General features: G+C 37.1%; 1 protein-coding gene across 1 annotated transcript; it reads left to right on the plus strand.

The window, feature by feature from the left end:
• Nucleotides 1–26: 26 nt before the first annotated feature.
• On the plus strand, nucleotides 27–17,828 carry LOC101856717 (tetraspanin-33). The gene is made up of 7 exons (XM_005092302.3): nucleotides 27–415; nucleotides 4,246–4,437; nucleotides 5,638–5,826; nucleotides 6,831–6,965; nucleotides 7,714–7,776; nucleotides 9,472–9,573; nucleotides 11,285–17,828. The coding sequence occupies exons 1-7, from the start codon at nucleotides 194–196 to the stop codon at nucleotides 11,348–11,350; spliced, it is 969 nt and encodes a 322-aa protein (XP_005092359.1). The 5' UTR covers nucleotides 27–193; the 3' UTR covers nucleotides 11,351–17,828.
• Nucleotides 17,829–18,238: the final 410 nt, after the last annotated feature.

Genomic DNA, 18,238 nt, shown 5'->3' on the forward strand with positions numbered 1-18,238 from the left:
GATTTGCGTCATGTGACAAAGTACATTCTTAAAATAGCGAACACCCGAAAACACGGAGCTCAGCTGTTTGTTATTCGTTTGAACCCCTCAAGGCATAAGGGCCCTTTTGTGGTGCGTGCCGAGAAGGGTGCGTGACCTGAGAAAATTATTTTGGGAACAGGGGCGTGACACAGAACTGTTTCTGTCTTTCACTATGAGGAGAGTGGGCCCCCCTCCGAATACAGTCATTCCTTATGATCAGGAAGTAAACATGGCCGCGCAGGGATCAGCACATCAACGACATCACAGAATGGGCCCAGGAATGCTGGGAGACAAGTTCACACATTCTCTACGGAGGAGATCAAATCGACCTGATAGAAGTGAAATCAATCCATTTGTCAAATATTTCCTGTTTTTCTTCAATTTTCTGTTTTTTGTAAGTATTAGAATCTCAGTCTCCGACAACAAAATGCTCACCTCCGCCAGGGGTGAGAATAAGATTACGATCGACCTCTCACCCCGGGTGAAACTTGCCAGTGTTGGCTTTTCTTACCCGCTATGAAACAAGACCTGTTTTTCCTATCGATGTTGATCGAATTGACTAAAGCAAAGAAAAAAATGACGTTAAAGTATAGCACAAAAGTTACCCAAAAGTAAGCTAATTTGGTAGTCTACTCCTTCCTCTCTCTCTCTCCCTCTCTCTCTCTCCCTCTCTCTCTCTCTGTCGGTCTCTTTCTGAATATTGTCAAACAGCGTAGACGATCAAATTGACAAAAACAAAGATCAGATAAAAAATTATTATACATAAAAGTAAATAAATAGGATTTAGATCTAGATTCTAATTTGGTGGTCTACAAAGATGCTACGGCTATCTAACTTTTCGTATCCAGCCGAACTACACGCCACGGGTCACCATTTTGTTTTGCCCGTAAGTTATCGCGCTACTCCTCTCTCTCTCTCTCTCTCTCTCTCTCTCTCTCCCTCTCTCTCTTTCTTTCTCACTGCCCACAGACAAAATTGCACGTCAACATAAGAGCACTGGATTGTTTGTTCTCAGTGAATGCTACACTGGTTGGCCTAGGCTATCACGGTGAATGCACATCGGGTGAGAATATCCGAAAGGCTCGCCTGCGCTTTTCTCACCCGGGATGAGAATAGAGGTGGCCATATATTCTAGATCTACACAGTCGAACCTGTATAAAATGGCCACCCATTGTCATGGAGAAAAGTGTCCGATAACACAGGTGGCCATCTTAGGCGCAGGACTGATCAAAATGAAGAAAGTAGACCATACTCGCCTTCTGAAGTCCAAACCGGGGCTTGTTGTTGTTATTGGAAGAGGCTAGCCGTATATATATGATGGCTAGACTAAATTTATATGACAAAAAAAAATTTAATAAGCCTACTGAATTGTAAGATAAATTTTTAGTTTGCAATGCCTAAAGTATATATATATATATATTTGTATTTGAGACGATTTTCATAGCTAATTTGATGTTTTGCAGTTGTTAGTCTTAGCTCGCCCGCATCAAACTTATAGATCTTGATGTAGATCTAGGCTCAGATAAGGGGTGTGGGAACTATCTAAAAAGCACCTCTGATTTTGTGCTAGAGTAAAATTTATAACGAATGTAAGATGATGAAGATCGAGTGTCATGGTAAAACAAACACGTACTGGGTAGCCACCACTCGGAGAAGGAACAACGCTTCTGTGGCATTGTTACTTTGTTACAGATTAGGTAAACAAAACAGTGATCTGTCACTTCATGTACAATTTGTATGAGTTGTGGGCGGGGCTTATAGGTTTATGACGGACACACATTCCCTCACCTCATAGCAGTTGAAAATGTATTGTTACCCATTGGTCAACTTCAGTAAAAATTCTTTGGAGGGACTAACAATAATCAATAATGACAGGTGAATAGATTATGATGGCCCGTCCGCAGCATCAGAGGCTGATTTAGAATTTATGACAGAGCATTGGGCGATTATAGAGACCACACCTGGCCGTCTGAGGCAGGTAAATTTGGCTCTGGATTGATAAAATAAGGTGGCCGTGGCTGTGTTGACAGGTAACTGTTTTACACAGTTAAATAAATTATATATATGTTGGAAAAACGCAAGGGGGTGAATGGAAAGTGGCCGTCTGTACAGGTGGCCATATTAAGCAGGTGGCCGTCATAGCTGGTTTGACTGTAGATCTAGATCTAGGCAAGCGAGGCCAACTCAACTCTGACTAGATTCTAATTTGATGGTAGTATTATTATTGTTGACTTGACTCATGAGTAGTTACAGCATGACAAAAAGTATAATAATATGTGAGGCAGGGTTGTGAAATCAGGCGCTTTTGTAGTGACTATTCAGACTCGAGTTTCTGAATAAACTACAAAAGCAAGTGGCTGTTTATTCTCCGGTGTCGCGCCGGTCAATAGATCGATGGCTATTCTCCAGCGTCACGTATAGTTGCACATGTGGCTTCTCCACAGCCTTCCATCTCCCCTGTCGGCACGTTATGGCCTTACACAAACTCATCAGGGTCGGCATTTCTTCAGAATGCGATTCACCATAGGTGGATATGCAGCCACTACTCATCACTAACATGTGATTGGTGTGTGCAGACAGAAAGGCTGTTTTCCACGTCCATGCAAGATCTTCTGAGGGTTTTTTTGTGGCCTAGAGATTAAGGTGTTCGCCTCTCATTCAAAGGTCTCTGGTCAAATCCGGGTTGCGACGGGAAATTTTCTTCTCTAAAATTGTCTCCTTTCACCCCCTTTTCTGCTTTTTAGCCATGTTCTGTCGTCTGCTTTCGTCTCCATTTTTTTCCCCCACCTCCTTTGCCCCCTCCTCTGGACTCCTAACTCTTTCTGCTGCTTTTCTACAGCTACTCCTTGGTTTCCTCTTTCAGCTAGCTGTCTTTAAGCCCCCCCCCCGATCTTTTGGTAGGAAAGATCTACACCTAGCCTTCTCGGACTACGGTGAAAAATCTCGGATGTCCTGTGTGCAAGTTGGCTCGTCAAATATCCCTTGGTAGTCTAAAATTGATAGAGTAGGCTTCGGCCACCACTCGCGCAAAATTTCCTACAAACTGAAAATGTTTGGTGTGTCCCACAGGCTCATATGACTTTATGCAGTTGCAAGCACTGTAAAACTGTTACCACCCAAAAAAGAAGATATTCTGATGTTTAATGGGGCATGGCATTTTAATTTTGATGCTCCTAGCATTGAAATTCTAATACTGACCTTGGAAAGTGAGGAGAAAAGGCCGCAATTCAGTTTGAAGTGTGAACAACATTGTTGGTTCTTATGAGAACAGGAAGGCCTTAAGTGTGAATAACCTTGTAAGTATTTAATCTGTCCATTCACAATGGGCAACATTGTGGATTTTCTAAAGAAACTATCACCTTTGATCTAGATCTACTATGAAAAAAAAAAAGGACCCGACACTAGCGATACGGTTGCGAAGATGGACCGTCAGGCATTACACTGGATATTTTTGGGTCTACTGTTTACCCAACGTAAGTGACCCGATGCAACGGCTGAGCAGGCTGGGCCCAAAATCCCTATGGGCCTCGCTGGTGTTTACGGGTTATGTGCCCAACGGCTTTCGCCCAGTTGGAGATAGGACAGGAGGTTTTTTCATTTTTGTTTCAATACTTATTCTTCACCTGTGTCAAATATTGTTTGACTGGGACATACTGTATAATGTTATACAGAAACTTATATATATATGCCAAAAAAGTAAATTTTGAAAATGTTGTCGCTTAGAAGGTTTGTGCACGACAGCAACGATTTCTCAACCCAGAAATAGAAGAGAGAAATTACTTCCTTTGGAAGGGTTTTGTCCTGTCCAAGACGGAAAATGATAAGACTTTACCCGCTCTGATTTGAAACAAAATTTTAACTCCCAAGTTCAGTTCTGTCGGCTCTAACCTTTACGCCTTGTCACCAGGCGAGGAAGGTGGGTTGAGGTTTGAGGGTAGCTGTTACCCCATCCATACCATATCTTTATAATACATGCCAGCCTGATTATATGACTGGCTGTGAAAAAAGTTTGTCGAATCGTTGTTACTATTGTTACACATAGGGGAGGGGTGGAATTGGTTGACTGATTACACCAAGGGTGTTGGACAGTCAGCTCTATTTAAAAATTTCAATTATAACTCAGTGCAGATTAAGAAGTTTGGATTAAGATGCCGTCTTGTTCGCACGCCTTGAATTATTTATATTTGTTTTGACTGATATTATTATCCTATTATTACTTTTCAGCTGCTTGGCCTTGGTATGCTGGTACTTGGGATTTACATACTTGTCGTAAAGGAAAAGACAGTTTCCAACTGGATTGATTTCCTGTTTGACCCAGCGTGTCTTGTCCTGAGCCTTGGAGGATCGATTATTACTTTCATTACCTTCTTCGGGGCTTATGGCTCTCTGAGAGAAAATATTTGCTGCCTTCAAGTGGTACGTCTGTACAAACGTGATGGAAATATTAATTTGGTATTGTAAAAGTTCTTTAATGGTAATATCGCTTAAATTGATTCAGCAGCTCATTCAAAGGGAATTTTGAACTAACTGTATTTTTGTCATATATGGGTGAGATATCATTAACTTTCTGACTGCCGACCTCGACTGGTGTTGGAATTGTGTCATCGACGGTAGGTTACAGACCCGACCATCGCCTGTTCTGACTTTCCTATTTATTCGTACTTAACTCGACATCTGTCGGGCCTGGCAGTCTGTAGGGAAGACCTGCCGACCTTACAGCGTAACTAGTTCTGGTTGTTAGAGTTATCAATTACTTTTTTCTGTCAAAAGAATTCCATCTTTTGCAGTATATAGCAATGGATCAGTTCTGACTTACCATTCTGAGTTAATTCGTGTTAGACTCTGAAAGCTATGAAGTGAGGCATCAAAAAGAATGTAGAATAGACGTAATGTTTTTGAAGTGTTATCTCCATATTGTGATGAAGGATCTAATAGACTTTAAAAGTGATAACTGTGACTGGGAATATGATAGTAATAATAAATCAAGTGAATATAGATTTAGTAGTGAAGACAGTTAAGGAGGTGGAGGAGTTTTTGTTCTATTTTAGTCAAAATTTCTCATTTGTTCACAAATTTTTTTCCGAGAAGACTGTTGAACAACTATGTGTTAACTACTTTTCCAACATCATGCAGCTTTCAGTTTTGAAAACATGCTTTCAAAATTTTCAGACCAGTTGACCAAAGAAAACGCCAATGATTGTTTTGCACACTAGTCAAGATATCCGGCAGTCCTTGCTTGTCCTAGCCAAAAACTGTCGGCAGTCAGTGAGTTAAAGCTGGAAAATTTGAATTTAAAATGACTCAAATTTGTTAACATGTCTTCTTTTTAGGCTCTTTTTTCTCTTACTTATGATGAGTGGGTGGCTGGCGGGGCTCTGGTATGGTTTACACCTTTTTTTCCTGTCAAACATCTTTTGTCCTTAACTCTCCTCCTTTTCTTTGTAAGCTATGCTGTAGTAACAACTCTAATCTTCATCACTTTTAATTATGACCTATTTGTAATTCAAGAGCTGTAAAACTCTCATTAAAACTGAAAATAAACTTTTGTTACAATGGGGAAATATGTTTATATATGATATATCTTTATCTTTTTATTTTTTGCGTTTTGCATTTCAGTTTTCCATTTCTATGGCCATTTGTCTCCTGCTGGAGGTGCTCCTCATTGTTCTGGTGTTTGTGTTCTACTTTGTGGACGATGCGTTTGCTGACATTGGGTTGTATCCCGAAGATGCCCTTGAAGATGCAGTTGTCAAGTACAGAGATGACCCTGATATGCAAGGATTGATAGATAATATTCAAGAACTGGTGAGGGTCGAATTCAAAAAGAATACTGATAAAAAAATAGTTAAAAGAGTTATAAAAGGTGTAGTCAACAAAACCTTTGTTATGTTTTTTTTTACTGTTAAAAAGTGATGTCGCTTCCGATGAAATGCGAATAATAAACATTTTTAAAAGGTTTTAATACTGCGGGTAACATTGCAATATTAATAGTGTACCTGCTTGAAAACTTGAATGAAGTACAGTCAAACCTGCTCTAATGGCCACTTGTCCAAGACAACCACCTGTCTAAGACAACCACTGTTGTCCTCGACAATGGATGGCCATCTGAGACAATTTCATCTGTATATTGAAAATGCACAGTAGAGGTGAATATTCGTCTACTTCAAATATCTTTTTTTGACCAGTATATTTTATTTTGTGAATTTCGCCTTGCTATCATATTTTTAGTGAAAGGGGGACTGGGGACGAGGGGCAGAGGAGATCAAATTTTGCTTTCTTCTCTGAGGTTGACTTTTGTGTCAAATGCAGGATGTACTGGTTTGGGATCAAAGTTTAAATATCTATTGATTTTAGATCTGGCTGGCTTTGAATACTTTCTCCCTTTTATTACTATAATAATGTAAGTCTGTGTGCTTGTTGTTCTTACTCATGTACCTGGTGCATCGCACATTTTCATAGATAGATAGGTAGGTCGGTTGGATGGTCAGTCAGTCGGTCAGTTGGTTGATAGATGTCTGTGAGCTTCACAAGAAGAATAGCAGACAAAAGTTGACCAGTTACATTAAATAATGATTAAAATAAAAGCTATTTGACCTCACTGCTGCTGTTACAGTAAAATGTGTTTTCTAGGGCTGCTGCCAATGTAAACTGAGATCATGTACATGAATTGATGGTCAGTTTTGAGCTGGAGCTGTAGGTAATTAGACTCCGATGTCTTCATTGTAGACTCTACAATATCATTTGCCAATTCTGCTGTTTCAAATATAAAAAATATATTGACATACTACATTTTTTTCCCATTGTACTAGCTGTCGTGTTGTGGAGTCAGTAAAGATGACGAAGGCTACAAGGACTGGAATAAAAATCTTTACTTTCAATGTTCGGACGACAACTTCAGCCCGGAAGCCTGCTCTGTTCCATTTTCATGTTGCAGAATTTCTGGTGTAAGTGTTTAAACCTACCTATGTTGATGAGCAATATATATATATATAATTTATATAAAATGCTGTTGGTAGTGATCCTTTTTGGGATTTAGCTGAACTTTCCAAGGTGACCACCTGTTAAAGTTAACTCATCGCTCAAGCTACCTTTTTTTAGGTCAACCATTCTTTCTTCATTTTGGCCTAATGAAATCTTTATCTTTGTTTTTGTTCAGTGTAGCAAATGTTGTCATCCTATTTGGTTTTGTTATTGATAAAGTTCACTGATTTCTCAAGGCCCCTGAGCCAGTGTGAGCCAGGTCAAGAGATCAATAATGTGCCATGCTGGCTTCCCAGTAGAGAATGTCTTCTCTCATTCTACATGGAAATAGCTCTTTTCTCACTGTGGCATGAAAGTAATTCACATCGTGGCTGCAGGATTCTAAACAGCTAACTCTGAAAATGCAGTTTTTGTTTTTTACCTTCAATTCTGACCGACATCACACAACACATCCCGATTGATAACTTTCAGGCGGATTAACCTATTCAACTAGTTGCTACAACGTTGGATGCTAAACAGCTGGAATGTGTATCATAATGACCTTGCTTTTCAGTTTTTTTCACTCTCCTGTAAAATTTACAGAAACCAAGTTACCTGTTTAACCCTGCATCCTGCAGGGATGACATGTGTTCATTTCAGCATAGCTGTTCAAATTCATGCTGATGTTCAGCGAACCTATTTGTTGTTTCATTATTGCTTTTGTTTCGGCAGGGAGATCAAATCAATTACCAGTGTGGAGCTGGCATGCTGAAGGATAATGCTCTGGATCGAGAGGTAATCTGTAATAAAAGGAAAACATCAGTAGTTTCATGGTACTTCTTAACCCTGCTGACTCCTAAAACATAGGTCTTTATGAGCAGGTCACACAGCATACCACACTATGAGCATTCATCAACACAAACTTTTTTGTTGTTGTTGTTACTTACTTTCTACCTTAACTCAAGGCTCGGGAGACAATGAAGTTTCCCAATGAGTATTTATAGAAAATTTTCCTAACTTGTTATGAAATTTTAGAATGAATAGCGATTAGAATCCTGATCTTGCTTTCCTTTTCCAGTGAAAATTATTGAAGCTGAGCTACTTTGCCATTTTCTGTGGGTGGTTCACGGGTGCTCTGGTGTGGTTTGGTCTTTCTTTCCTACCAAACATCTATAGTCCTTATCTCTCCCCCTTTTTTGTGTTTGTTACTCGCTTGTAACACCTCTAATCTTTGGCACTTATAATTACCTTATTTTGTTGCAATTGCTGTAAAACTCTTACTAATATTAACTAAACTGCCATTTACTTTTGTACAACGATCAGTCCCTCTGGACTGTTGTCTGTCCACTTGGTCCAGATACAGCACCCCTTCCAGTGACCCAATTAATGCCAGAAGGGTTTTAGTGCAAGTGTGTCGAGAAAGGTTAGGAGGCAGTTATGGGAAAACTTGCTGGCATAGCAATTTCTTTTTATTGCTATAGATACTGCTATTTATGAAGAGACTACTGGTTATGTTCTGGTGCACAAGGGGTAGAGATAGAGTCTTGCTGAATTGTGTTAGATTCTTTAGAGAGACACACAAAAGTTTCATGTTTTTGAGTAGAGTGCCTGTGAAATTGGACTGTCTGGCTTTAGATTGAACTGTGTTGTATTCTAGAAATGCTTTCTTTTAACTAGAGAGAAATAATGAGACTGCCTATAATAATGAGCACACAACTAAACAAAGTCATTTAAAGAGGGGCCAAATACAAACATCTTTCGTCTTTGCTGGCTTTTGAATTTCTGGCCTGGTTACTATGAAATTTTGCTTGCCTCGACTTTGTAGTAGATTGTCTTTGCCCCACCTCCCACCCTGCACCTTTCACTGACACAGACACACATTCACACACTACCTCCCGGGGTGGTGCAACTGACTGAAATGTCTTTAGGCCATTCCCAAAAGGGGGACATTTCTCATTCTAATGCACAGTAGAATTGTGAATGGGCTAATCCAACAATGTCATGCTCATAACTGTGCCTGAACTACAACAGGGAACTGCTGCTTTTTCTTGCCTAATCTTTACTATCATCCTTTCCTCTTATCTACTTCTTTTGTATGTTTATCACACTCCTGTGACCCGCTATTTCTGGGGTGCCTTGATAGACGAAGCTGTTGAAGTAGAGAGGTGCAAAGAGCAAGTCTAATTCCCTGTAAGGACTTCTCTGTTGACATCCACCCCTTGGTGCTCATATGACCTTTTATGCAGTTGTGAGCGCCGTAAAACCTCTACTAAAAAAACCCCCCCCAAAACCCCACTTACGCACTGTGTTTCTCTTGTACGAGTACTTATTTCCGCAAAATAATGTCAGCAATATTATGAGATCCTGCCTGGAATAGGTTCAAATTGTTTTTCTCTTCTTTTTTGTTCTTTCTGTGTCTTTTTCTTTCATCCTCTTTGTTTTGTTACTGGTTGAATTGGTGTCTAAAGTATGTATTATTTCTTTTTACAGAGAAAGATTTATACTCAAGGTTGTCTCAAGGGTCTCGAAAACGTGATAAAAGATAACATCTGGATCTATGGGGGAGTCATCTTCGGTGTTCTCTTACCACAGGTAAGTATTTTTTTTCTGTGGCATAGAAGTACAGTGATATTTTGTTTTCTGGTATCATTCTTTGATGGAAATGCTTGACTTTTCAAGTGTCGCCCTTCATTGATCAGTATGTTTCTATTGATTTTCTGTGTAGATTGACAACGTTTCTATCTCTTAAATATAAATATTGTTTTCTTTCTTCGTGTTACTTTCTACTGATTGCTAGGGACTGGTTTCTTGGTGAGTTAATTGAGTATATGGAAGATAAAAAAACGTTTTGAGAATTAGCAATTCTGTTAGCATTGACAATATGCACTGCCTTTTTAAAATGTTCTCTTTTTTGTTTATGGCTTTAGCAGGGACAAATTGGCAAATGTTTTCTACACTGTTCTTATGTCTATGATTTTTTTTGTTTTGGATTGTAAGGGTTCATATTCCTTTCTGTGGTTATGTAAAAGTCTCATGTGATCAAGTCACCCAGATCAGTGTTTTGAGAAGTGTCTTGATGGAAATTATCTTCTGAGGGTGTGGGGATTTTTGTGTTGGTGACTTATGACTTAAGGTATTGATTTCAAGAAAGGAGAGAATGGCAATGAATTTGGTACTCCCTGTCAGAACTTGAAGACAATTGACATTATGTGTTATTTTGTCTGAGGTATTTCCTTGTTTTCAGAGTATAGAGTGTTGGTGGTTGCCGGTGCTCTGGAGGAGTTTGCTCCTTCTTTTCTATAAAAGAAATCTGTCATCTTTATCTCTCCTCCTTCTTTTATGTGTTTGTTACTTTCTTGTAACACCTGTAATCTTCGGTGCTTATATGATATAATTGTATTACAAGTGCTGTAAAACTTTTACTAAAACAAAAGACGACGAATATCCAGCTTTCAAAATATTTCAATCCTTTTAGATATTGAACAGAAGGTATTCCTATAATGATAAGGTGGTTTACTCTCACTTTCTCCCTATTTCTTTTCATTGGTGCTTTTCCCCTGGTTTGCTTTCTTAAGAAATGCTACAACTGGTGGAGTCAATTCATCTTAAACGACTACTCCATTAAGTATAAACTGCACCAGAATCAAATATATACTTTTTAAAAAAATCTTTGGGAATGGAAAATGAGACTTTGTTTTTTTCGTAATTATAAGTAACCTTGTACTCTACATTACTTTTGGGTTTGTTGATGTTTTGGGTTGTAGTTTATGTCGCATCAGCACACATTGCAGGCACTATTTACCTGGGTGTTGGCAAGGGCAGTTATAACTCTGGAAATTTAGTGAAAGGAGTAGATGACATATTATGAATTCCCACCTACAACCCTGTCAGATTCTTGATGTTCATTGACATTTGTACAGTCTAGCATGTATACACAAAGCGAAACACTCAGATAATCGTTAGATTTTCTGGTCTCAAACTTATCTTATATACATATATTCTTTCTATTTAGAACCCTTATATAGTGAAGTTGGTACATAAAAAACAACATTTCTGCCAATTTTGCTTTGTGCGTGCTAGACAGTATAACAGTATGAAGTAGTTAAGTGTAGTGTGTATTTCTGTAATGATGATTATTGTAAAGTCACTGATGAAATTTTATTCTGGATTTTCCTTGTAATCAGAAAACAAAAAATTTGGTAAATAATGTATGAACCAAATATAATGATACCCATGTGTAAGGTGTTTTTCTGCATTGACAACTGTTGTCAACTCTCAATTTTCCTTTTTTTCTGTGTTGCAGGCTTTCGTAATCTGTGTTGCCAAGGCTTTGGTTTTCCAGGTCAAGGAACAAATGCTGAAGTGGTAGTCACCCGTAGCAGGTCTGGATTCTTCTTGAAGGTCTTCGCTGACTTTTCCTATCTCAGAAATGGACTGTCAAACTATACAAGTTTAAGCGAGGACTCTTTTCCAGAAACTTCTGGGATGTGGAATGTTCATAACTTTCATGTTTTTTTTCTGTATGGTAGTTTCTGTACTTATTTGTGTTAACCTTTGGGAAAAACTCGATAATTGTCCGTTTTATTAACTGTTAGTCTAATTAAAGAAGTTTGGATTGTGTAGCCAGCACTCATGGTTAATGCAATTTAAGTTTGAGAGTCCTATTTTTATTTATAATGCCATATACTCTGACGCAGAATTTATTGTTTGAATTTAAAGGAAAAATCTCAGATTTTCTTTTTTTTATGTTGTTTTATGATATTATAAATCAATATATTGAGTATTCCAGTAGAAGGATTAAAATGGTGCAAATATATTAAGTAAGTATTTTGAGTTTATTTTTTTGTAAAGGAAGATCACTCTTGGATTTTGTGTAAGTCGACTCCATAGCATGGTCACAAGTCTTGAGTTTGACATACAGTACCTGTTTTGTCCCGTGGAGCAGGCAATCAAGTTCACTGAAATTAAACTGCTATGAATTTGTTCATCTTTTCCTTTGTCTACATCAAGGTAGAGTTTTTCCCATTCCTGCCTCCTTTTTAACGATCACAAAGGAGTGAGTGTTACAATGTTGGGTGGGAAGGACTGAAATGTATATAAGGCTGTCGGCAAAATCTGGGCCTTGTAGATATATATCATTTGAAATGAGGATAAACTGGTAAAGAAAGGTTTACTTATTTTTAAAAAATACCAGTCATACAGCTGTTTTGTTGAGTTGCCTTTGCTGCAGTGTTTTTTAGTCGGGATGTTTTTTCATTCCCTTACATAGGACAATGTAATGATGTCATGTGATAATGACTAAGCTGGGTGTGTACAGCATACTATTGCAAAGTCATGCGAGCCTTCAGGGGGATATGTTACTATAACTAAGTACTTTAAGCCCTAGCTTCGCTAGAACAAAAATATTTTTGTCTTCTTATGATACCGCGCAAATACATTTATGATGTTACTTTTCTCCCCGGCTTCTTCAGGGAAATTGTTGTTGTTTCTTATGGACGTGCTGCTGTGCAGCTACTCACTGCAACTTGCTGATTTTGTTTCCCTCGTGGCCTTTTTATTAATATTTAACCATAGTATATTATTATTATCTTGCCTGTTTGTAACGCTCTAGCCATATCTGAGTGGCATGTTTGTTATCTTTGTGAATGTTGTTTGTTTTCGGTGGTTTATGTGGGTAAAAATACCCCAACAAAACGAAATGCTTTTCAGCGTCATCTGTGGGGTAATTGGGCTCTTTGGTAGGTTGGCTTCTGGGTGGGGAAATTTTTAAAATATCAAATAGAAATACATTAGTCCTGTTTGCTGGGATGCTGTATCCCACTCGTTCTGGGTTGGCCCTGACAGGCTAGGTTGAAGTAGCCCGTCTCCTTAATAATCTACATTGTTTGAATGGCGACGTAAAACATTTACATTCATGGTTTTCTTTTTAAATTAGGACTTTCCTCCCTACTGGGTCACTCCTTTCTATTGAAACTTTAATGGTAATTCTTTTTTGCATTCAAGTTATAATAATGTTAAGAAGTTGTATAGAGCTTCATTTTTTAAGGTATTCATTATTGTCTTTTCATCTGTCATAGATATGTTTATGTGGATATTTTCAGAATTTTTACTCTTAATAAGTTTACACCTGTATTGCAATAATCTCTTTTACATTAAAGTTAAAGCACTATTTATTAATTACCTTTTTATCTGGTACTGTGAAAACAAAATCGATCTGAGTTCTTTATAAATGGTCACTGTGTCCTTTTTTTAAAAAGAAAAGCTCCTTAACGGTCATACTATAAATTCACATTTTTCCTGAATGAAGAAAAAATCTCCTTTCGTTCACTATCTGTCATTGCTGGACATGTATGCAGCTGATAATTCAACTTATTATTTCCCCTCCCTTTAATAATTGGATATACAATGTATAATAATATTGTTTCCTGGTACTTATTTTTATTCAGTGTCACAACCCACAGTTACCAACAGTAGCGGATTGGTTTTTAAAATTTTATTTTGTATTGAACAATCTGTTAAACATGATATGTATAGAGTGCTGTATTTTTTTGTTTAAGTTCAGAATGGTGAGCTTAGTATTGAACATATTTTACAAAACGTCATACCATAAGCAGTTTGTGTTAAGTTCAGAGGATGGGTCTTTATAACAGCGAGTTGGAACAAGGGTGATGACTATGGAATTTGAATTAAGAAGACTTAATATTTTTTTTTTTTTTTATGGTCCTTTTCTTCCTTTTTTTTTCTTTTATGGATTTTGGAACTGACAAAGAAGTCCAAATCCATTTAGAAGACGTTATATGATTTGCTGCAGAGAAGAAACTGCTTATAAGATATAGCGCAGTGGTAAGAGTAAGTTTAGTATGGGGTTTTACGGCGCTCGTCGTGGTAAGAGTAAGTCCAAATTTCAAGAGTCTAACACTGGCTCTGTGTCCGTCGTATCTTGACTGAAGTGCTGCATGAACGTCTCCCTTCAGTTGAGTCAAGTCAGTCAGAACTAGGTTTAATAAAATGAAACGTTGGTCAAGAGGTAGAAATAAATTGAGAGAGTCCTGTATGTGTACAGCATTCCATCCTACATTATTATATGTGGACGTGACCTGCATTTTGGATCATTTCTAACAGGTAGCTGTGTACAGTGTAGGAACATGGAGAGAAGGGAGGGTGAATTAAAATGTATGTAAGAGTGATAAAACTAGTAAGAGTGTCAGATCATGGTCTGTTTAATGTCTGATATTTTAAAATCGAAAATATGAGTGCACGCCTTGTGAAAGGGGCGAAAAGTTGGGCCATATTGTTTCAAGCTTTAGGCTGAAAAGGTAGAAAAATCAATGTTATTTCTAAAACACGTTTTGATTGGAAAAATAAAATAGTTCTACCGATTCTGAACCAGAATTTAAAAGGGTTTTCATTTATCTGACTTTCAAGCATTTTATTAGGAATCATTTTGATGACCGGGTATTCTTGACTCTTTATCTCCGAGGAGGTAAACCCACTATGCTGGGCCCCTTTGTTAGTGCTAAATCTAGAAATGACAAAAACGTCACTAAATGGGTCATTAAATCAAAACAAGTCAACCTATTTTGATAGTTCTTCATATAAAGTTTGAACTCCCGATAAAAGATTTATTTTCGGCTATTGCCCAAAAGTAATTTGATGTTGAAGTCGTCGTAAAGGAATGTGCCGGAGCTACTGTCAGCGGCTTGTCGGAGATAAAGAGTTAAGACATTGAAAATGTCTTTTACAAGTGACTAAAACAATGCTTGGGTTCTGTCTCTGCTTTCCCAGCTCTGCACTTCAAATGAAGTTGAACCTCGTCATGTTTTATACCAAAATGTTTTCTAGGACTTTCCCTGCACCGTAAATAGTTAAAATAGCAGTGTGCTTGAATAACTCTAGGTGCAAGCGAATCCTGCTTCTTATGCATCCTTACACTGGCTGTCATTTTGGTGTCTTTGTGGTGTAATGTGTTAAAAAAAACTTGGTAGTGAGTTTTCTTGAAATATATCTTTGTACCCTATCCAATGAAATGCGCAGTTATCTCAAACACTGCTTCTAAAATAGATATTTAAAAATTTCTATATAGTTTTATACTCCCCTGAATATTTTCAGTTTTGGTAGGAATTCATTAAAAAATTTTGCTCGTGTGGTGGTGATGCTAAATTTCATTAATGAAGGATTTCTTGTTAGTATCTCAGGTTTGTCTTCACAAAGAGAAGATTCATATACAATGAGTTTTTATGTTTTTAGTGAGAATTTGTCTCAGGTAAGTTAAAAGTAATCAAAATTATGTTTTAGTTGGCTTTATTGCTACCAGTGTATTATTGTGCTTCTTTTTACTTGTGTTAATTTCTTGTTTTTGCTGCTGTGTTATTGTAAAAGAAGTCGAAGGGAAGCATGTTCCTTTCTGTTGGAATGTCTTTATTCTTTATGTTTTGAAACGCAAAAGCTTCAATATAATGGTGTGTTCAAGCTTTATCTTTTCTTGTTTTGCTGGTCATAACAAGTTCTCTATTTTTCTTCTCCTTTGGCTATAGTTTATTGGAAAGAATACTTTTTTGGGGATATGTTTGCAAATTTGTTACTCTAAACTATTTTGCGTTTGTTTGTCAACTTAGTTATCTTTTGACCTTGCTTTTACTTTTATCATGGTGCCAGTTTTAAAAACAAAATTCTGCTAAAGCAGGGTTGTCTATTCACTTGTTCATGAAGTCTGATCAGCTTGACTGGGTGGAGTTAAAAAGGTTAAGTGAGCGATTTTTACAGCAAGAATGATGTTTATGCGCCTCAATGAAAGCAATGGCATTGGATCAGTTATGTAATGGTCATAAGCTGCCTTGGTCAAAGCGTACAGCTTGTAAAGTCAATCTGGTCAAACATTTCTAATTTTGTCAGGGACTATGAGTCAAAGAGTTACAGGAATCTCATAGGCATTGTTATCATTATAGCCAAAAGATAAACACAGAGTAAGTAGTCTTCAGTCATGATTGCTCTTTTAACACCATTTAAGCATGCTTCAGAGAGAAAGATTTGGGAACTGTAGAACTGACATCTGTTCAGAACAATAATCAGTTTAGAATTCAGATTAAGTTGCCTCTACACATCCAACAAATTTGGTGAAGTGGTCTTTCTGGCCTGATATATGGGATATGAGACATTAAAAATGATGGTTGAGCAAGGGACTCCAAGTGCTTTTCCTCTTTTCCTGCAAAGTGTATGCTTTTTATGGTACCTCAAAAAGAAAGAGAACAACTTAACATGTGACTGTACTTTACATGTGACAAGGTAAACTCAAGGCATGAGGCTTTGTTTTCGGACAGAACTGTGTCCAATCAAAATTTTTAATAATCCACCATGCAAAGGACAGGTTAATGATGTTTATGAGTGTTATATTTGTAAATAGAAATTATTAAGATTGTATGGGTTGATGAAGGTGTATGCTTTTTGTGATGTAAGTCAGTTGGGCTGCTGTTACTGTGATGGTGGCAGGAATCCTATAATTGGACATAACAATTTAAAGACTACTCGTGGTGAGGGGAAAGGTTATTGTATGTTGAATTAGTGTAGAAAATTCAGCACATGTTTTTGCAAGGGTTTGGACTCCTGGGCTGATAGCTTTTTTTTTATTGCTTTGCCGAACATTTTTGATATAATATTCATCTACAGGGGCCATTGCTTACCTTTACTTGTCTCTATTAGTATTTTATAAGCCTGGAAATATTCAATTTCTGGACTATTTATCATTGGCTGTCCACCCCATTTAAGTCAAAATGAACTATTACTTTATGAGATTTGATGATGGAAAGTGAGTTATTATTTTTCTGTACTTACTTGTGCATGGTAACAAAATTGTACCAGCATCTACTATGTTTAGTATGCATCATAATTGATTATTTTGCGTTTTTGTCTCTGGACATTTTGTGGGTTACTATTTTTAGTTATAGCAAAAACTATCTTTCGTTTACATTGTTTGTATTCATTTTGCAAATGCCAGACAAAAATGTGGAGTAAACCTATATTTACTATAATTGAAGAATAGTATTTTGAATTATAATAAGTAAAGTATAAATTGCGATTTGCTGTAGATTGATTTGAAAGTTAATGTGCTTTACGTTATGCGAAATAATGTTCAGAAATAAGAAAATTTTTTGCTTTTGATTATTCAGGTTAATAGTTCTGCTTAAGAAAAAGTGAAAAATTATCATCCTATACAGGATGAATTTTGTATATCCACCGAGTTATATTAATTTATGGCAGAATCTTCTTGAGTTTCATGTGGAGCTTGTATCTGTATTCTTAGAAAGAAATGCATGTTATTCAATGCCTTTGAAAGCATATAACTTTCGAAACCTTGTCATACTTTTGTGAAGTTGATGTTGAAATGCTACCTTATAGTATTTAGGAAAAATCCTCCAAATTTTATGACGTTTCTGATTATTGGTGTGCCTGTCAACTATCACCATCAGTTGTGAAAAAAAGATATACATTCCAGTTCAGCCTTTTTGCTCTTATAGGTATACGAAGTTTTAATGTATCCAGTTTTATGAAAGTGATTCTTTTGAGATGTTATACAGTTTCCTTGTCAGCAAAATATGAATTTTATTCCCATTGACTCCAAAATTTTTGCAATTTTCAAATAAACCTCGGTACTCTTGAAATTCCCTATTTTACCTTTTGTGAATTTTGTATTTTTGTGAGTGAAGTGTTGTGTGTTTGAAAATGATAAAAATTTTATCTACCTACCTTTATTATAGTCTTATTTACTGTCAGTTTTTCTCAAGTTAGTTGTTGGCCTTTGTATGATGATCAAATTCGATGGAAATTATATAATAAATAAATATCTTTCATGGTTTTAAGGTTTTTCTTTTCTTTCTGTCCTCTAATATACTTCTACCAAAGATTCTCCACAAGTGGAGAATCTTTGCCTCTGCCTCTACTGGTTACTGAGCTCAGTGCCAGCCAAAAGTCTATAGTGGCATCTCCCAGTGCTTTCGTATGGTAGCTCCCCCCCCCCCCTGGAAACATGTGGAGAGTTAATGGGAACACGGGCACAGTCATAGAGCAGAAATTGTGAGGGTATCAATTTCTTCCAAAGCTTTTAAGTAATGTAAGATGTAAAAAAAAAAGGAATTGTTTAGTATTTTAACTTTAAGTACTTGCAACTGCATAAGGTCTGATTAATATGAGCGCGCCGGACGCACGAAGTAATTTCAGTTTGATAGAAATTAATTTTGAATATTTCCCGAGTGGCGGCGAAAGC

Source organism: Aplysia californica, unplaced genomic scaffold (genome assembly GCF_000002075.1).
Source record: "Aplysia californica isolate F4 #8 unplaced genomic scaffold, AplCal3.0 scaffold00044, whole genome shotgun sequence".
Lineage (NCBI taxonomy): Eukaryota > Metazoa > Mollusca > Gastropoda > Aplysiida > Aplysiidae > Aplysia > Aplysia californica.